This window comes from Tenrec ecaudatus, chromosome 2 (genome assembly GCF_050624435.1).
Source record: "Tenrec ecaudatus isolate mTenEca1 chromosome 2, mTenEca1.hap1, whole genome shotgun sequence".
Lineage (NCBI taxonomy): Eukaryota > Metazoa > Chordata > Mammalia > Afrosoricida > Tenrecidae > Tenrec > Tenrec ecaudatus.
In genome coordinates this window covers 214774934-214797106 of record NC_134531.1, presented here as the reverse complement: position 1 = coordinate 214797106, position 22173 = coordinate 214774934, and the positions used below count along the sequence as shown (strand labels likewise).

General features: G+C 41.7%; 1 protein-coding gene across 1 annotated transcript in view; it reads left to right on the top strand.

Annotated features, from left to right (window-relative positions):
* Positions 1–22173, top strand: part of SH3BGR (SH3 domain binding glutamate rich protein) — a 103006-nt gene that overhangs the window by 68106 nt on the left and 12727 nt on the right. The window contains exons 4-5 of the mRNA XM_075542279.1: positions 1979–2053; positions 9376–9468. Of these exons, the coding sequence (XP_075398394.1) occupies positions 1979–2053; positions 9376–9468 (168 nt within the window). The remainder of the gene's footprint in view (positions 1–1978; positions 2054–9375; positions 9469–22173) is intronic.

The following is a 22173-nucleotide window of genomic DNA, read 5'->3' as shown; positions in this document are numbered from 1 at the left end:
TTTGCAGGGCTGTTATCCTACAGAAGCGACTGCCCCGTCTCTTTCCTACGGAGCCACTGGCTTAGTGGAACTGCTGACTTCTCAGTTGGTAGCCAAGTGCTTACCCACCGCACCACTGAGGCTGTAAGTGATTGGAGACTTCTGAAAATTGTGCCTTTCCTTTTAATAACTAGGGAAATGCAAATAAAAACAAGAATGAAATTCCCCTCCCTGCTCAACTGATTGTCAAAGATTAAAAAGAGTAAGCACCATGAATATAGAAGAAAAAAATGAACATCTTATTTTGAAAATATGGATTGTTTCAATATTTTGGGAAAGTATGCCTCATAATGCTCATTTTAAAAATACCATTTTATTCTGTTTCATGTTTAGCATAGTGTTACTTTATAAGGCAAAAAAGCATAAAACATCTTGAATATTCGTCAACTGAGAAATAGTTGAATTTATTGTTACATATTTATGTAATTAAATATTAAGCAAATGTTAAAAAGGATGTAGTATAACTGTATGAATTAACCTGGAGAAATCTTCATGATATATGAAGATTAACAAAAATGTATATTGTTATCCAGTTTCTTTTTTCTTTCAATTACTTTTTAAAATTCAGTGACCAGATGAGCCCTGGTGGTGGAGGAGGGTACACTTTGGTCTTGGAGTCATGAGGTCACTAGTTCAAAACTTCTGCTCCCAAGGGGAAGTATGATGCTTTCTCCTCTTATAAGGAGTGACAGCTTCAGAACCCCGTGGGGCAGTTCTGCTCTGTCCTGTAGGGCCACCACCAGTAGTCATGAAGTCATTATGTGCAATAATATATAGGTATGCATATGTGAACATAATCGTATACATCCCAAACCTCTAAACCCACTGCCAGCTAGTAGACTGTGATTCAAAGAGGACCATCTATCTCTATCTATTTTCAAAAATTAAAGGAAAAACATGGAGTAACAGATAAAAAGATAGTGGAATTCTCTTAAAAAAATTCAAGTCCCGAATCCAGGGTGGATGATACCTTCAGGACCAAGGGTGTGAGGGGTGATGCTGGGAGAGTGGAGGGTAAGTGGGTTGGAAATGGGGAACTGATTACAAGGATCCACATGTGACCTCCTCCCTGGGAGATGGACGGCAGGGAAGGGGGGAAGGGAGACTCCGGATAGGGCAAGATATGACAAAATAACAATGTATAAATTACCAAGGGCACATGAGGGAGGGGGGACTGGGGAGGGAGGGGAAAAAAAAAGAGGACTTGATGCAAAGGGCTTAAGTGGAGAGCAAATGCTTTGAGAATGATTGGGGCAGGGAATGTGCGGATGTGCTTTATACAATTGATGTATGTATATGTATGGATTGTGATAAGAGTTGTATGAGCCCCTAATAAAATGTTAAAAAATTCAAGTCCCCTTGTATAACAAAAATGACCATTTAAAATATTTTTTACACATAAAATTCTATCACTTATTGTAATCCTGTTGTGCAGTCATCACTACTATCGGTTTCTATTTCTGAAAACACAAAATTAAAACAAAATCAGCAGTCCCTCCCCCTCCAAAAGCCTCTAAATATGCATCAGGGTACAGGCAGGCACATATACACTGTTTAGTATTTTGTATTGATTATCACAGGCAGTCATGATCGCAAGGTATGTGTATGGCTTAATTTACTGCCATGACCTTGAAGTGCCTTTGTAATAAAAATAATTTGATGCTGTGAAAATATGGAAATCACTGGATAAGCCAAAGGACATCAAGCTGGGAGTATAGCCTTAGGCCTGTTCCCAACTTGCAATGTATTGCTTTCTGCTTATATTCTGTTTCTAAATACAGCATAGAGGTGGTTAGGAGTGTCCTATTTACTTACAATGTTGTCGTGAAGATAACAGTGAAAGGCGAAAATAAACCTATATTGAATAGTTAAGAGGTACTGAAATGCAAACTGTAATCTTTGAGAAATTTCTCAAACAATCTCAATTACTATCATGCAGGTGACAACGTGTCCTGAGGAAGCATCTTCTCTTCTGAATGGTGATGTAACAGGAGAGGCACAGAGCACCACAGAGGTAAGGGTCGCTACCTCAACATGACTGCTTCCACATCAGTGCCTTCAGATTTCTACTACCTCCAGATCTTTTCATCTGTTTTGTTCTAAATTTTATTTTGTGATGGTTGTAGAGAATATTCATAGCAGCACATACACTGCTTTGTGGGTACACTTTGGTGACATCATGTCCTTCCAGTTGTACGGCCATTCTCATTCTTATTTTCTCAGTTCCCCTCTATCATTAACATAAACTAACTGCTCCTTAGGATTCTTGGCTAATCTTTCTAATTGCTCTTGTCAATTTTTATTTCATAGTGATAGTTCTTAGAATGAGCCCAACAATGCTCAAGGCAGACCTTTTTTTTACTATTTAAACTAAACTATTGTCTGTCTTTAAGCTGAGTTGGGGGGATATTTTGGTGTAAGGTTTAAAGGTTATATCAGGGCAATAGTTTCAGGGAGTCTTCTATGCGCCATGGCTCCAGAAGTCATGGCTCCAGCGCAGTGGCTCTCAACCTTCCTCACGCCGGCCCTTTCATACAGTTCCTCATGTGGTGGTGACCCCCAACCATTCGTTGCTGCTTCATAACTGCAATTTGGCTACTGCTATGAATCAGGCGACCCCTGTGAAAGGGTCGTTCAGCCCCCAAAGAGGTCGCAACCCCCAGGATGACGCTGCTCTGGCGTCAATGAAAAGTTGTCATTCTGGTCTGGTTTTCTCCCCTTTTGGTCAGGATTCTTCTTCTTATTCTTCTTTTTTTTTAAAAAACCCCCCAGTTTTATTGGTACTTAATCCACATATCACACAATTGAATAGTTAACAATCATATCAAGAAAATTTGTACATTAATTACCACAATGGATTTCAGAACATTTTCTCTGCAACCCCCCACCCCCCACCCCCAATGATTAAATTGCCTTTAAAATGAGTTACGGAATCCCCTTCAGTTCTAGGGCTCACTTCCCCCCTACCTTCATAGTTTACTCCCCAAGTCCTCTCACCCTCCCCATTTCCCCTCCCCACCAGATGGTCAGGCGGTTTCTATGGTCACGTTGATCACAATGTTCAATCATGGTAGGGGGCGCCATGCAGTTTTCTATTCTCATGGTAAAGGAGGCAGTTGATCATGGAGACATCTTGTTAGGTTTCTCGGGTTAAAAAAACCTGGGTCCTTGAAAGAATTCACACTGAAGCTGGTTTGTGATCCCAGTGCATTTTAGAAAGGATAGAAGGAGTTTCAGGTTTTACACGGGCCCCCTCAGGGCACGTCACACCCACCCGTGGAAACCTGAGGCCAGAGAAACCGTAGCACCACCGGCTGAGGAGGTGCTGGAAGGAGAGGGCTGGAAAAGAGGGCGGTGGGCTCCCGAAACTGACTTTTCAGGGTCCTTCTCTGGGTGGCATGGTCGACAGTACTGGTTGGCCCCATTAGCAGAATTAAACTTACCTGGCCCAGATTGGGGCCCACCCAGGTATACTGGCTACCTGTTTCAAATACCTGAATGTGAGCCTGCCCTCTAGCCTTAAGCAGCTTCCACCTTCCTGTAAGGGAGGAGGGACGCTTTGGCATGTAGAGGGACAACCCCTACTTCTGCCTCTAGCTACCTAACAATTTCACCCCACATTCCATTTCCTTTTCCTCACTCCTCTTCTTCCTCTGTTGTTCCAGGTGAAGAGAGACCAATTATTGTGCCTTGGGTGGCTGCTTGCATGGTTTTAAGATGGCAGGCACTATATCATGAATGAGGAGGTAAAGCAAGCACTAAATATGTTATTAGGCCAGTTATCTGGGATACTCCATGAAACCATGACCCTAAGCTATCAAACTAATGAACCAAATCCCACAGGTGCTTTTACATAGGCAGACTCAGTGGTTGCTACTCTTTTATATTTTCATTGGCATGCAGCTCAATAGTTTTATTATATTAAGAAAAGCTGTGTAATCGTCACCACGATGAACTTTAGAACACTCTCTTCTTTCTTGTAGTTGTTTTTATCTTCCCATCCCCCCACGCTCCTAGGTAATTATTAATCCAATTATTGTCTCTGTCCTGGATTTCATATACAGGAAAACACACATAACAAAAACGAGGAACCAACGGATAAAAACCCAACAATGACAAAGCAAAACAGAGTAAAACCTCAATAGAAAAGAAAACAGGAAATATTGAAAATTGGATCAAATATGAAATGGGTCAAAGGGAGATAAAATCATAAGCTGTTACATTTTTGCTATTATTGTTGACAGAACTTCTGACAATTAAATCTTTACTGGTATACAACTTAAGGGCGGAGCCCGACTCTACCCAGTGGTTTTCCCATCACTATTTACTGCTCCTTTCTCCATCCCTAGCCCTCTAGGTGCAACCACTAATGAACGATGCTTTATAATGTGCCACTTTTGGTCTTTTATATAAATCATACAATATTTGTTTTTTTTTCTTAAAAAAAATCATTTTATTAGGAGTTCATACAACTCTTATCACAATCCATACATACATCAGTTGTGTAAAGCACATTTGTACATTCATTGCCCTCATCATTCTCAAAACATTTGCTCTCTACGTAAGCCCCTGGCATCAGGTCCTCATTTTTTCCCCTCCCTCTCTGCTTCCCCCTCCCTCAATATTTTTTTTTTATTTTTTATGATTGACTTCTTTAACATAGCATGCTTTCAAGTTCCATCCATGCATCAAAACTTCACTTCTCCTACTGGCTGAGTTAATATTCCACTGTAAAGATGTACCACATTTTACTTACTCATTCATCTGTTGATAGGTATTTAGGTCGCATCGACCTCTCAGTTATTGTGAATCGTGGTACAGTGAACATTGGGTGTATGCCTAGGAGTGGAATCTCGGGGTCACACGGTAGTCTGTAACTGACACACGTTTCCACAATAGCTGTGTCATTTCGTATTCCCACTAATAGTGGATACGGGTTGAATTTCCCTACAGCCTTGCCCAGATTTTCTATTTCTATCTTTATCAATCTTAACCATCTCAGTAGGAGTGAAATACTATTTTATTGTGATTCTGATTTGCATCTCTTTGATGGATAATGATGCAGAGCATCTTTTCATGTACTTGGCGGCTATTGAATACTTTTTTTGGTGAAATATCTATTTGAGCCTTTTGTCCATTGTATGATCTGTCATTTGTATTTTTGTTGTCAAAGCTTTATTTATATTTTGGTTACTAGATTCTTTTTGGATATATAGGTTCCAAATATATTCTCCCAATCAATTGATGACTTGCCTTTTCACTATTTTATTAAGTGTTTTGATGAATGTAGGTTTTAAATTTCATAAAGTCCCATTTATTTTGTCTTTTTCTCTTTGTGCATTTGTTATCATATTAGATAATCCATTGTTGGAAGCTAGGCCTGACAGCATGGCCCCTGTTTGTATTTCTAAGAATTTTATGGTTTGAGTATGATCATGAGCAGGGAGCCAACAAACTTAGGGATAAGGGAACAATAAGAGATCTAAAATTGATGGCAAGGAGTGCGTATAATGCAATGTATCTGAGAGGAATTACTGAGAGACAAATGGAGGGTGAGCATGATAGTGGGATAGGAGAAAGGTGAAAGGAGATAGAGGAAAGAACTAGGAAGCAAAAGCTATTTATAGAGGTATAGCTATAGGCATGTGTATATGTAAATATATTAATTTATAATGAAAAGTATAAAGGCCATTGTACACATATTTATATGTTAAGTATTAAGATAGCAGATGGACTTTGGGCCTCTACCCAAAGCCTCCCTAAACACAAGAACACTTTGTTCTAATAACCTGCACTTTTGGATACTCACCTTCCCGATACAATCACTGAAGACAAATGGGTGTATGATCTAATATGGTGAAGAAAGTGAATGGTGGCCGGCTATCAAAAGTGATAGCATCTAGAGTCTTAAAGGCTTGAAGTTAAACAAGCAGCCATCTAGCAGGGAAGCAAATAAACCCACATGGAAGAAGCACATCAGCCTGTGTGATCATGTGGTGTCCACGGAACTACCGGTAGGTATCAGGTATTAAAAGATTACAAACAAACAATTATATCAATGTGAAAGAGGGGGGTTAGACTGGAGACCCAAAGCCTATCTGTAGACAGTTGGACATCCCCCCACAGAAGGGTTACAAGAAAGGGATGATTACAACAGGGTGCAATATAACACCAATGAAATACACAACATTCCTCTAGTTCCTCTAGTTCCTGAATGCTTCCCCTCACCCGATTACCATGACTCAGTTTTATCTTACAAATCTGGTTAGACCAGAGTACACACATTGGTACAATAAGAACTCTCGACACATGGGACGCAGGGCAGGTAAAACCCTCAGGAACAGTAGTGGGAGTAGCGTTATCATGAGGGTAGGGGGATGGTGGTGGTGGGGAAGGGGCTGAAAGGGGGAGCCATCATAAGGTTGGCTATATAGCCCCCCACCCCTGCCAGGGGGAGGAATAACAGAAATGTGGGTAAAGGGAGACAATGGACAATGTGAGACATGAAATAACAATAATAATATATAATTGATCAAACATTCAGGAGGGTAGGAGGGTGGGGGAGGGAGGAGGAAAAAGAGGAGCTGATACCAAGCACTCAAACAGAAAGAGAATGTTTTGGAAATGTTGATGGCAACATATATACAAGTGTGCTTAATATAATTGAATGATGGATTGTTATAAGATTTGTAAGAGTCCCTCCAAAGTGATTAATAAAAAATAAAAGAAAGTCCTTAACCTATTTAAAATTTAATTATTGGAGGTCTTTGATCCTTCTTTAGTTTGTTTTTGTGTATGGTATAAGCTACGGGCCCTGTTTCATTATTCTGCAGCTGGATATCCAGTTTTACTAGCATCATTTGTTATAGACTATTTCTTCCCTCTTTAATTTAATGACCTTGGCCAAGGTCAGCCCTCCACAGGTGGAGAGACTTACTTTTGGGTTTCCAGTTATGTTCCATTGGTGTGTATGTGTGTCTGTTATTTTACCAGTGTGGGGTTGTTTGAACTGCCATGGGTTTGTAGCAGGATTTGAGATCAAGAGGTGAGAGGCCTCCTACTTGTTGTTTAGCAGTATTGGCTTATCTGGAATCCCTTTCTTTTCTATGTAAAGTTGACGGTTCTTTTCTCCATCTCTTTAAATAAAGATGTTTGTCCCCTTGCAGAAGGGTCACAAGGAAGAGACGAGCCAGTCAAGGTGCAGTATAGCACCGATGAAACATACAGATTTCCTTTAGTTCTTTAAGGCTCCCCCCACCTCACCCTACTATCATGACATCAATTCTACCTTACAATTCCGGCAAGACCAGAGCATGTACAACTGATACAGATAAGAACTCACACCACATGGAGTACAGGACAGATAACCCCCTCAGGACCAGTAATGACAGTAGTGATACCAGGAGGGTAAGGAGAAGATGTGGGGAGGAAGGGGGAACCAATCATAATGATCTCCATATAACCCCTTCTCAGGGGGATGGACAACAGAAAAGTGGGTGAAGGGAGACAACTGTCTGTGTAAGCATGAAAAAAATGATAAATTATCTAGGGTTCATGAGGGAGGGAGGGAGGGTGGCAGAGGGGGAGAAATGAACTGATATCAAGGGCTCAAGGAGAAAGCAAATGCTTTGAGAATGATGATGGCGACATATGTTCAACTGTGCTTGACACAATGGATGCATGCATGGATTGTGATAAGAGCTGTAAGATTGATGATGTTGGAATCTGGATTGGGGTAGCATTATCTCTGTAGATCGGTTGGGGAGTTATTGATGTTTTCCCAGTGTTCAGTCCTCTGCCAAATGAACACGGTATATTCTTCCATGTATATAGGCTTCTTCTAGTATTTTACCATTTTCTTTGTATAGATTTTTAAAAACCATTTTATTGGAACATAATTTCCACATCATATAATTCAATAGTTCAATCATATCAGGAAGAGTTGTTAAAATCATCACCGCAATCATTTTTTAGTACATTTTCTTCTTTCTTGTACTCATTGTTATTAGCTCCCCATTTCACCCCAAGCTCCCCTGCCACCTGTATAGATTCATCCATCTTGGATTTCATAAACCAGAAAACATACAAAAATTAAAACCAAATAAATAAAAAAGTTAACAACACTAACAAGACAAAATAGAGAAAAATCTCAACTGAAAAGAAAGCAGAAAATATTTAAAACTAGAAAAAATTTAAAATGGATCCAAAGGGAGATCAAACGATAAGGTGTAAATTTTTAATGTAGCTACATCTGCCATAATCCCAATGCACTCTGCATGATAGCAAGACTATTCACATCCTTGGTCTATGTTCAGAGAGGATTCACCAAGACTAAAGCCATGTATACTTCCTCTTCACTGCAACCCCCCCCTCCAAGCCCCCACGGATACAACCATTAAATGGGTGAAAGGGGGATCCAATAGGATGTTGCACTTATCCCTAATTATATCTGCTATTATGGCCTCTACAATACACTGTCTGATAACAATGTTATTCACTTCCCTCCACTGTGGTCAGAGGGGAGTCACCAGAGCATTAATCTGTGTGTGGACTCTGCACATGAATTTTGCACTTCCACTGTCCTATATAGCTTGCTGCAAACTGGATGTTCGCAATTTGAACTCTATAACATTCACTCCTGCTGATTTGGACTATTTATTTACAATCCTTGGATCACAGACTGATATGCTTCTTCCTTGTAGACTTAGTTGATACCTCTTGTGGATGGCAGCTTGTTGGAAGACAAGCCTTTAAGACCCTAGATGCTATTCTTTTTTATATCTGGGCACCATCTAGTTTCTTCACCACACTTTACTGTAGCACCAATGTCTTCAGTGATATATAGATTTTTTTGAAACCCAAGTGATTTTTGTTGATTGACCTTGTACCCTCCAACTTTTCATAATTTCTCTCTTAGTTCTAGAACTAAGAGAACTTAGTTCTTTGGACTCTTTGGGATTTTTTTTCTATATGGGACTTTATTATTCATCTACAGAGATACTTTATTTTAAATTTTTCTAAAATTACTAAAGCCTCCTTCTACACAGGTATAGAAACAGTTCTGCATAAATATCAAATCCTCTGGAGTTCTCGTCAAAACTCTTACACGACTGAATTGAAACTCCTCATTCCAGAAGTTGTTGTGGATGAATCCAATGAGAAAATTTTAGATTTAATGATCTTGTACTCTTGTAGTTAATTAACTTAATAAGTAAGATTTCTTTGTTTAATTTTATATTATGGAGCTCCATAAGAAAACCGCAGCATTCATGGCCTGACTTTTCCCTTGGTATCTTCTCTAAGAGGAGTGATAGTGTGAACTTCTTTTATCACCAGGAAACAGAGAAGGCTGACGAAAGTAGAGACAATGAGGGACAAAAAGAGGATGCTGAAGATGGGAGCAACCCCGCTGAAGCCCAAGAGAAGAATGTAAGTGCTTTTTTTGTTATGGTAGTTTTATTGTTTTCAGTTCTGCTCAACAAACACGTACTGAGTTTCTGGTAGGTTTGATGAGCTTTGCTGGATTCTGGCCACCCAAAGTTCGAGGTCACAGTCTGCAACAAGACTACTCACATGTATCACACCAACTGCAACATCACACCCGGGTTTTGTAATGTGCTAGAAGGACTCTCACAACTCACTGAAAAGCTGTTTTGCTGCTTGTTATGGTTTGTTATAGAAAACAGTAACCAGTTACCGTTGAGTCAATTCCAAGTTATGGTGACCTTGCGTGTGCACAGTAGGACTGTGTTTCACAAGGTTTCCAGTGGCTGAGTTATCAGAAGTAGGTCACTAAGACTTTCTTGGGTGGATTGCTCCTGCAACTTTTTGATTACCAGCCAGACATGTAAGTCTTTATTGTAACTATTTATCTGCCATAGGTAAAGGATATAGGATACAATCAGCTAAGGTATGAGGTGCATAGGACAGAGGCCAGGGAAGTACCCAGCATAGAACTTCCAGCCACATTCCTGTGGCGTCAGGGCAGTGTTGTTTGCCTGATGACGTGTGACAAAATGCACAGAATGTGGATCCATAAAGTGCACTTGAGTCATGCTGCCCAGAGTTTTTACTGGGACTCCGTTGCTAACTGCCAATGGGACTGAACTTGAGTCTCCAGCCCCTCTGAAGCAAGGTAGCTATTGAAGAACCCAAAGCTCCAATCATAATTTACAGTATTAGCCTGACTGGTGACCAACTGCCCTAGGTAAATGAAGGCAGTCTTCTTAGAAATCACCTCCCAGGAAGTGAAGGCAAAGGCAAGACCTCTTTCTGGGTAAGGCCAACTTTTTCATTACAACACAAGACAGTGAGGGGATGAGGTGGCCACGGAGGCAGATCTGGAAGGTGCAAACAGAGTGTCTACAGGAAGCCAGAGGAAAGACATTGAACCTGGACTTTTCAGAAGGCTTTGGCAATGTGCTGTTGTCTCGGTCAGGTTAGGTTCTGTTCTGTGTAGATCAAATGGGATGCGTGGTTGTAGCAGCGCTTAGTCCTGGGTCATTAGTTATGACTTATTCCCAACACCCTTCCAAATCACCAACTATTGAGAATGCAGAGCTAAAAGGGTGGAATGTATTGATGGGAAGCCAAAAGGAACTGCTACTCCATCCCAGTTCAATCTGGGGAATAGCGGATCCAAGCTGATCCAAGGCATGCATTTTAATTCTAAAGGGATCCCAATGCAGGGCGACAGGAAAAGGGCTTACGGGCGCAGGATGTACTGAGGCAGAGAAAATTTGGTGTTGGAGAAAGACATGACTGTGGGGTTGCGGTGTTGGGTAGTGAGCTTTTTTATTGGGGCGGAGGCTGCACGGTCAGTTTTATGCAGGTGGCAGTCCCTCCCAGCAAAAGTCCAGAGACGAGCAGAAGCCACCAGATAGGAGGCAGCAGGCAGGACACTGCGGGAGGGAGTGGGTGCTCGTGTCCTTCTTGGGGAGGTCCTTCTATGGTAAGGTGGGGTGTCTCTAGGACCAAGAATTCTGGAGGACAGATGCAGCTGGCTGTCTTTGTCCATCCAGGGCTATCAGATACTAGTTACAGTTCCGAGGGCCACATAAAGGAGGCAGACTTTACGTGATTGGAAAATCTACTGATTTGGGCTATTTAAAAAAATAATTGCATATGTGTACCATTGAATACGTTGCTAGTGCCTTTTCTTTTTTGCACTCAGGGACCTCAGCTTGCAATGGAAAAGTCAACAACTTGGGGCCCTCTTTGACTGATATTCTAGGGGTGTTATAGCTTCAGAAGCACTAGTGGAGATAATGGGCAAACAGCTGGGCCGTTTATTGAGGGCATTTTGAAACTGTGGCGAGTCAAGCAGGGGAAGACGGTGGCTGGAGTAAGAGCAAAGCAGACACTGGTAGCTGAGAGTGGAAGTGGGGCAGATGTTTGGTTGGGCCAGTCATAGTAAAGACTATCATGTATAAATCCTGTTGGGTTTCCTTTTGTATATTTATTGATTCTAGGGGAGAGATGGACAGCCAGGTGGAATATGGCTAGGAAGGGGTGCAAGGTGGACAACCACACCATGGAAAGTCAGGGGGTGCACGGGCACCATTTTGTGTTTGTTTTAAGGAATTAAATTTTGAGAGGGGCCAGGACAATACATCTTCCCCTAGTTGAAGACTGCTCATTCAACACATTGATAATTGAAGACTCCATGAAATTTTTTTGCTTGAAGTTGTCAAGGATTGCATCTTTTTAAAAAAATTTAATCATTTTATCGGGGGCTCGTACAACTCTTTTCACAATCCATACATACATCCATTGTGTCAAGCACATTTGTACATTTGTTGCCAGCATCATTCTCAAAACATTTGCTTTCTACTTGAGCCCTTGGTATCAGCTCCTCATTTTTTCCCCTCCCTCCCCGCTTCCCTCTCCCTCATGAACCCTTGATAATTTGTAAATTATTATTATTTGTCATATCTTACACTGTCCGACGTCTGTCCTTCCCACTTTTCTGTTGTCCATAGGGGTTTATATGTAGATCCTTGTAATCAGTTCCCCCTTTCCATCCCACCCTCCCTCCACCCTCCTGGTATCGCCAGTCTCAGATGGTCTTGAAGGGATCATCAGTCCTGGATTCCCTGTGTTTCCAGTTCCTATCTGTACCAGTGTACATCCTCTGGTCTAGCCAGATTTGTAAAGTAGAATTGGGATCATGATAGTGGGGTGGGAGGGGGGAGGAAGCATTTAGGAACTAGATGATAGTTGTATGTTTCAGCATTGCTACACTGCACCCTGACGGGCTCGGCTCCTCCCCGGAACCCTTCTGTAAGGGGATGTCCAGTTGCCTTCAGATGGCTCTTGGGTCCCCAGTCTGTCCTCCCCGTCATTCATAATGATTTGATCTTTTTGTTCTATTCCATGATATTTTTAAAATTTGAAGGACAGAATCATTGATCTTGACCTGAGACGTGAGGTAGGAGTTGCAGGTGTGTGTCATGGCCACTGGTATAATTCAGAAATAATGCATTTTATATGAAATACAGTGAAAAATGTTATTATTTTTTCATTCATAAATTTAAACTTTGCATTCATTACTAAATGCCCTCCTGCAGCCTGACTGCTTAATTCAATACTTGAGAAACTCAGTTAGCTTCTTTTAAGACATAGTGACCACGATTAAAATGTTGTATACCCACAATGCCTTCCTCCCATGAAGCTGGGAGGGAACCACTGCCTTTCTAGGCAGAAAGGGCAGCGCTTCCTTCAGCAAGAGCAGAGTTAACTCCAGCTTCCCAGCCTTCTAGCTGGGTTGTTTCAGTAAAGCATTGAGTAGTCCACCGGGGGACTTTCTTTGTTATTGTTTTTAAAAATTGCGAGTCCTTCTAAAATGAATTAATTATGATCCCATGAATCCTGAATTTAAAAGCTCATTTTCATTATTTTTACCTGGACTAGATGGAAGATATGACTCTAAGGATGAAGAATCTTTATTTTAGATAATTATATTACTAAAATTGCATTAGCACATTCATTTTCAAGTCTCTCATAAAACTGTCCGACCTCGAGGCAGATTCTGCCTTTTCCCATTTGATGAGTGACTTACTTTAATTAAATTACATAAGAAATAAATCCCATGATTCATCAGTAAACAGATTAAAAATGATGCAGAGCATGATTAGTTTGGGGGTTGAATGTAGGAGTATGTAAAAATAGATTACAATTTAAAATTTAAGAAGTAACAAGAGCTATTTGGTATTGAGACTACTTGCATTCTGTGCTTTAGAAAACCTTCTGACCTAATTTTATGGTCTTTGGGTTAGTTTTAAGAGCTTTAGTGAGAGACACCAGTCAGCCTATAATTCATAATCATATTTCTTTGCAGTACTCCCTTGGCCTAGATAGGCTTATTTGTAATAAACAGAAAGATAAATTAGATCACAAGGCTTTCCTGTTTTAACATTGTCGTACAAAGCACTGGACTCAGAGTCTTGGGCAGTGCCAACAGTTGAATGCTCATCTACTAATGGAAAAGATGGTGATTCAAATCCACTGCAGAAGAAAGGCCTGGTGTTTTACTTCTGAAAAATTAGTCAATGACAACCTTTGGAGCATCGCTGTACTCTTGACTCATGTCAGATCACCATGAGACAGACAGTCAAGTGGTTTCAGTTTTCTCTCTCTTTCTTTTTAAAAAAAATCATTTTATTGGGGGGCTCGTTTTCTTTTTTAGATTCAGCCTTGTAGGTAATTCTAGTGATTATAACTGAGACAAAGTCAAGAATTTGATAGATTAAAAATTTGAGCTCTGTTGAAACCCACCTTGAGATTTCATGGAATTCTTCTTCTTTTTGCTCATTATCACTCACTGTCATTGATTTGATTCCGGGCACCATCAGCTTTCTTCACCACTTTTGCTTATGGACATGTTTGTCTTCATTGATCGTATCAGGGAGGTGGAAGCCCATTGATATGGTTTTTAGTTCTTAGGTGTCTGATAACTGGTCCCTTCTACACCTCGTGGTCAGACAGGCTGGTGTGCTTCTTCCATGTGGGCTTTATTGCTTCTCAGCTAGATGGCCACTTCTTTATCTTCAAGCCTTTAAGACCCCAGACGCTATATCTTTTGATAGCCAGGCACCGTCAGCTTTCTTCACCATATCTGCTCATGCACACATTTTTCTTCTGCAATCGTGTCGGGAAGGTGTGCATCCTGGAATGCCAATTTAATAGAACAATGTGTTCTTGCATTGAGTAAGTGCTTGAGTGGACACCCAATGTCCATCTGCTGCCTTAATACTAAAACTATAAATATATGCTCATAGATCTGTTTCCCCACACTCTTATATAAATATATTTATATATGTACATTCCAGTCTTTAGACTTCTATAAATACCCTCTGTCACCTAGTTCTTTCCTCTATTTCCTTTTACTTTTCCTCTTGTCCCACTATCATGCTCAACCTTCATTTGGGTTTCAGTAATTTCTCTCGGTTAATTTGCCCTTGCTGAATCCCTACTGAATCCCTGAATCCCTGTATCTTTAACACCCTCCTTGCCACTGATTTTGGATCACTTGTTGCTCTCCTGTCCCTGGGTTGGTCAGCACCACCTCCTTGCCCCCACCTCCCCCTCTCCTGTGTTCCCCCCCGGAACCATTGGTTCCGTTTTCTCCTCCAGATTATTCATCCAGATAGATCTGTAGAGATAATAATATGCACCAAAAAATCAAGCCATAGCAAGATAGGTGATGGGTGAGAACACAGCGATGACAACAGAAAAGGAAACCAATTATCCATAGAAGAATAAATTAATTAAAAGAAAAAAATAAAAAAGAGAGAAAAACCTGTAAATAGATTAAGGTCTGATTTTTGATCTCTAGGTGTGTCCTTCAGTCAGGTCCCTGATGAGGTACCATGCTCTGTCCCCAGAGTCTGTCCTTTGTACTCCTTCAGGGGCTCCCTGCTCTGCTCCCACGGTTGTTCTGCCGCACGATTTCAGTGGTTTCCCTCAGTGTCACAGGGTCAGTCTGGGCCAGTTCCGACACTGAGTCTCCAGTGTTGTCCCCCTTAGGGCCCTGGGCTATCAAGGGACGGCATGTCTCATAGTGGGATCAGCCATATTGTCCACTCTGTGCATTGGCTGTTCAGAGCGGGGATATCGTCCTCCATGCCTGATGGGCCAGGGTGTGCTCCACTCTCTCTTCCTCCCCCTTCTTTGCTCCCATTTGCTGTGATCAGACATGCCCCTCTCCCCTAGCTGCAGTTTCAGTGCAGTCCACTAAAGTATGTTCTTCTGGGGGGAGGGCCGTTGTCCACATAGATAATATCGGGGTCGAGCCCTCAAGCCCCTCTACTGGCTCCCCACTTCTTGCCGGCACACTGCAGTCATCTGGCACTGGCTTTATATCTGGTCCCTCTTTCCCTGTGGAGACACAAACAATACCCTCCCCTTGGGTGTGTCAGTGCCCTATTCCCCCATCACACATCTTTTTTTTCTTTCCCCTTTCCTCCCTCCACCCCCTTTTTAGTTGACAACCATATGTACCCCTGGATTTGGTCTGGCCCCTGAAATACTACCTGGACCTCACCCCTGGAGTGTTTGTATACAGTAGCTTTTTCCCTGTGCCCTTTTGCACTTACCTTTCTATTCTCTCTCATATATATATATATATATATATATATATATATATATATATATATATATATATATATATAAACTTACCTCAGCGGACTCATGTTATACTTGTCCTTTTGTGCTTGGCTTACTTCACTTAGCATAATTTCCCCCAGTTCTTCCCATGCGGCGATATGCTTCATGCATTCATCACTGCTTTTTAGCGATGCATAGTACTCCATTGTATGTATGTACCACAGTTTTTTAATCCATTCGTCTGTTGATGGGCATTTGGGTTATTTCCAACTCCTTGCGATTGTGAACTGTGCCACAATGAACACTGGAGCACAGATGTCTGGCTGTGGTTTGCTTCTTGCCTCTTCTGGGTATATGCCCAGTAGGGGGATTGCTGGGTCATATGGTAAGTCAATTTCCATCTGTTTGAGAAATCACAAAATCGATTTCCATAGTGACTGTACATACCTACAGTTCCAGCAGCAGTGGATGAGAGTTCCTATCTCACCACAGCACTTCCAACACTTGCTGCTTTCTGATTTTTTGAATTGGGCTATCTTTGAGGGTGTTAGGTGGTATCTTAAAGTTGTTTTGATTTGCATTTCTCTTATGGCTAATGATCGGGAACATTTTTCTCATATGTTTATTGACTATTCGGATTTCAGATTCTGTGAAACTTCGGTTCAGGTCCTTTGCCCACCTCCTCAGTGGGCAGTTAGCTTTTCTCTTATTGTGAGCTTGCACAGTGTTGTAGATTTTAGTAATAAGGCCTTTGCAAGACCCACTCCTGATGGGCGTGGAAAGCCTGGTCTTTTCAATTGCAGAGTGGCTGGTTGTTTCGAACAGCTTACCTTGTGGTTAAAAGCCCAAAATGTAAACCATTATGCCACCAGTGCTTCTTGTATGTCAAATAATAGTACTTTGAACAGCATTTCATGATGGAGATGGATCTGGTTCCAAAGACGTGTGTAAGGAATGTCACCTTGCTTTATTTCTCTAAGCCATGTTCTAGCTCAGTGAACTGTTTTGGAAACCCTAAGTTTGCAGGAATGCCTAGCCAGTGGTAACTTCAGAAGTCAAGGTGGGATTTGCGGATCACTTAGATTCTCTGCTCTCAGCAGAAAGCTAGTCACTGTGAGAGGCATAACCATGTCCAGGGACCGGTGCTCAGCCACAACAGGAAGCAGAAAGAGCAATGTCACACTGAAGTCATGACTGGCTAGGCACATACAGGTATGTGTTATTTAATGCACATGTTTCATAAGCAATGAACACCATATTAAAACTTATGGGAGCCCATTTTCAACTGTCTATTGCTCTTGCTGTCAAGCATTGGCAGCAGTGGGGGCTGAGACCTGATATGGTGGGAGGACCTGATCCAGAGGAAGTGAACAAAGAGGGAGGGTAGGCACACCTGCCACCACCCAGTGTCTTGACCACCTGAGCTTCAGGAGCAGCTTTGGCCTAACATCTCCCACCACCACAGTCTACCTACCAGATAGAGGTGCTTAGCACCATGTCTTCTGCCTCACCGGCCTGTATTCACTTGTGGTTGGTTCAGTGCTATAAGAGTCTGAGTTTGGGATTCTTAAAACTTCCAGGGAGAAATAGTAAGATAGAGCGCTGCTTTCCTTTAAGTGGAAAAACAAAACAAAACAACAACCCCCAAACCAAACAACCACAACAAAACAACTTTACGGAACCATGGAAGTACATGCAAAGAGATGTTGTCCAAATGGATGTTAAACAATATATATCTGCAGTTTCTTTCCTTAAAGGCAAAGAGTCAGACTAGAGACTTGGCTACCTTCTTGGGGATGTGATGAAAGAAACTGACTCTACCTCCTTCTGTTTTGTGTTTGTTGTTGTTGTAGTCAGGTGCTGTCGAATTGGTTCCACCTAACAGCGACCCCCTATGTACAATAGAACAAAGCACTGCACGGCCTGCACGTGCTCATAATTGTTCCTATGTCTGAGCCCACTGCTGTAGTCATTGCATCAGTCCATCTTGTTAAGGACTGTCCCCCTCTGCTTTGCCCCTGTATTTCACCAGCCACGGTGCCCTTCTCCCGGGACTCCTCTCTTCTCCCGAGATGGCCAAAGTACATGAGACAAAGCCTCACCATCCTTGACTCTAAGGACCTTTCTGGCTGTACTTCTTCCAAGACAAATTCATCTGTTCTTTTGGCAGTCCATGGCTGCTCCAATATTCTTCACCAGCAACATAATTCAAACGTATCAATTTTTATTCAGTCTTCCTTATTCGATGTCCAAACTTCACATGCATATGAGGCAATGGAAACCATTATGGCTTGGGCCAGGCACATCTTAATGTTCACATCCTTGCTTTTCAACACTTTATAGAGGTCTTGTGAAGTAGATTTATTTAATTCTATGCACTGTTTGATCTCTTGACTGCTGCTCCCACGAGCCTTGATTGTGGATCTAACCAAGATGAAATTCTTGACAACTTCATACTTTACTCCTTTTATCATGATGTTAGGAGTTAATCATTTGTGAAAATTTTAGTTTTCTTTACCTTGAGTTGTGATCCATACAGAAGGCTGCAATCCTTGATCTTTATCAGCAAGTCTTTCAAGTCCTCTTCACTTCAGCAAGCAAGGTTGTGTCATCTGCGTTTGGCAGGTTGTTAATAAGCCTTTCTCCATTCCTGACACCACATTATTGCTTCATGTGATTGTTATTGTTCGTTGCTAACACTGTCTTCTCTGACTCCTAGCAACCACATGTAAAAGAGAAGGAGACATTGCCAGGTCTCACATCGGGTTGAAAGGCGACCCAGCAACAATTCTGCGTGGTAGAGAGCAAACATGCATTTATGTTCCAGTATGCAGCTGTGTAATTAACGACAAGGAATGAAGCAATTATAGATGTACAGGACGTTACAAAAAAGAGTAAAAAAAATACAACATACCCTTCCTCCAGCTTCTACCAATGGTTATATATAGCCAAACAAGAGCAGTCAAGTTAGGAAATTGACATTGGTATATTTCCATTGAATATATGAAACTTTCATATTATATTGCTATGTGTAGCATACATATTGGAAGTGTGTTTATATAAAACATTATTGTTAACTACTACCCAAGGAATTCCAACTCACGGCAGTCCACGCACGCAGAGTAGAACTGTGCCCTCAGGGCTCTCCAGGCTGGCCCGCTTGGAAGCTTGTCGTCAGCTCTGTTTCTGAGGGTCTCCTGACTAGGTGGGAACTGCCAACCTTTTGGCCAGGAGGTCAGTGCTTAATTGTATTTGTGTCTCCAAAAACATATACACACAAAACATGAGGTCTGTTAACAGACCTTAATCGTTTTTCACCATTTCTTTCACACCTACATTAGCTATGTATTAAGAACTATTTTATGTTTTGGAAATGCTGATGGCAACGTATGTACAAGTGTGCTTAATACAGTTGAATGATGGATTGTCAGAAGATTTGTAAGAGCCCTCCCCCCAATAAAATGATTAACGAAAAAAGGGGGAAAACTATTTTAAAGTGTGTAATGGTAAAAGACCAGTCAGTCTAGCAGCTGTGAGAGGTAACCAACCCAAACCCAAACTCACTGCCATCAGGTGGATGCTGACTCATAGGGACCCCACGGGACAGGGTAGAACTGCCTCTGTGAGTTTCCAAGTCTATAACTGTTCACAGGAGTAGAAAGCCCCGACTTTCTCCCGAGGAGCAGCTGTTGGTTTTGAACTATGACCTTGAGGATTGCAGCCCCATGTGTAACCACTATGCCAAGTAGAGTGAGTGATAAGTCCGCTAGATCAGTGTTTCCCAATGTAGACAATACTGCCCCCTGGTGGGTGCTGGAACAATCCAAGGGGCTGCAACAAAAGTAGATCCCTACAGTTTATCTTGGATTATGGGTGATAGTAAAAAAAACTTTTAATTGTCAGGGGGCTGGGGGTGTGCATAGTAATTTTCTTTGCTTTTCTGGAATGGGGGCTGTAGTGTGAGAACCTTAGAGCCAGGGGATGGAGTCATAGACAGGCAGTTCTCATCTCAATTATTGCACGTGCTCAGTCAATACACTTAGAAACCCTCAGATTATTCCGTTTGAATGGGGAGGGATATTTACCTAAGTATATTACGTTGGTTTTTAAACAAACCGAAATTGCAACCAGTAGCCACTTTAATGACCCGGGCTCTGGACCATCTTCCCAAGCCTCTGTTCTTGCTTAAGATGCAGACCCACTTGACAACAGGTTGTGGCAAGGAAGTGAAGCACAGAAAGGACCATTAATCTGTGGGTAGGAATGTTTTGCCTGGACTTTCAGACTCCACTGAATATACACAGGGAAGGGTGAGAGGCCAAGGATAAGCGGGGACATTTGGTGAGTGGTTCCCATAGGAATGAAGGAGGGATGCAGAAGGTCACTTCAGTTTCCAGCATTCTCTGAGAAAGGGATTCGAGTCACGAGAATGTTATAATAACGCAACTTGTTTTGTTGGCTTTTTATAAAGGCAAACGTGTTTTAAGTTGTGTTCTTTGAAAACTCAATGATTTTATCCAAAAAATCTTTTGAGACGCTGGCTTAATTGGCTACAGATTCATAGTCTTGAATGCATACCTTCGCTGCTTCCCCCAAAACAGCTTTTTAAAGAGGAAAATGTATTCATGCATCCTGGAAGAGCTGGAGAAAGCATGTCCCTGGATTCAGCTGTTTCTGAGGCCAGATGCCCATGCAGGGCACACTGGGCCTGCCCTCCAGCTTCCTGTCCGAATCAGCCACCTTCCTGTACCTTTGCCCTGCCAGACACTGATCACTGTTGACATCTGTCTTTTGTTCTGGTGGTTTCAGTAGCCTGCTTTCCCTGGTCAAGTTCTGAGCAAGAACAGCGGTTCTAAAGGGCCCCGCTTTCAAAGCTTTCTCCCCTCGTAGTTTTCTTGGAATAACAGAGTCACATTATTTTACAGTGTGTGCTTCATTAAGTTATTGGTTTATATCCTAGTTTGAGATGTTTCTCTTTAGATTTTGGCTTAATCGACTACATTATTATCATCCTTATAGAAGAACTTTTCTCAGTATACGAGTTTACTGGCCATAAAAGTTAATCCAGGCAACAGTGTATCTGATTTTCACAGCTCTGTCATTTTGTATTAGGGATGGAGGTTTAAGTTACTTGCTTAATTAATGCAGCCTACCTCATCGCCAGAGGGTAGGAGGCAGGAGCAGCATCCACAGTAAATGTATTTTCAGCATTTCGGTGGCAATTTGAATGTTGCCATTCTAGGTACTAAAAACAGCCAAGTCCCTGTGCCAGGGAGCTTCCTGTTGGTGGAGCTGGGGATGTGAGTAGAGCCAAAGTTACCCAGTGGTTGTTTGATCCCTCCGAGACAAAGCTCTTGGCTTTCTATAAACCCTTTGAGTAACTGCTTTTTCAATGTAACACTTTTTCAAGGAACTAGAGCCAGTTAAGATATTGATCAAGAGTGTTCGGTTCCTGCGTAATTGGTGCTAGCTAACTATGATTCTGGAAACTATGCTATTAGGCATAGGACTTCAAATACCAGAAGAGGCACTCATAATAGGCAAGTTTCAGTCGAGCCTCCAGACTAAGACAGACTAGGGGGAAAAGCCCTTGTTTTCTACCAGCAAATGAGCAAATTAAATCCCTCTGGATCAAAAGAGAATATTTTTTGATATAGTGCTGGAATCTGGGTCTTTAAGTTGAAAGGGACCCAAAATACAGCGACGAGAATAATGAATTCGAGCACAAGCATGATCCTGAGAAGGCCGTAGGACCAGGCGTGTGCCAGTCTGCTGTCCATGTGGTCGCCCGGAGAGAGAAGACGGGATAGCAACCACCACCAACGAACTTGTTGAAGTTGACACTCGTGGTTGCTCCTTATAAGACTCGCTACCGCCCTACAGGCTAGCTCTAAAAGGATCGCATTTCTGTAGTGTGAAAGAAAGGCTTTGTGCTCCCTGCGAAGATTTACAATCTCAGAAGCTCACAAGGGGCAGTTCTACCCTGTCCTATAAGATTGCCATGAAGACACCTATTGTCACAGTAGTTAAAATATGTGGCTGCTAACTGAAAGGCCGGCACTTTCAACTCATTATCAGCTCTGCCGGAGAAAGATGTTGTGATCTGCCTCCATAAAGATGTACAGCTGTGGGAACTCTTAGGCAGGCTCTTCTAGCTGAGCCTATCCTATCCTATCCTATCCTATCCTATCCTATCCTATCCTATCCTATCCTATCCTATCCTATCCTATCCCATCGCAGTTACTCTATAAGAGGGGGCTTGAAAGAGATCATGGAAAAATTGCATTATCTTTTATTTTCATCTTTCTCTGAACTTTCGGAAGCCCCTTCTTATTTGAGTCAGAGCTGAAAGCAGTGGGTTTGATTTTAAAAGAAATATTAATAATGTTTTGGCTGAAAACCATTACAATTCTATTTGGAAAAATAGAAAATATAATAAATAATTCTATGTGGTTTTGAATTTTAGCATGGTTCCATGTAGATCAGATGAAAATTAATGCTCTTTGATATACAAAGAGTGAACCGTGA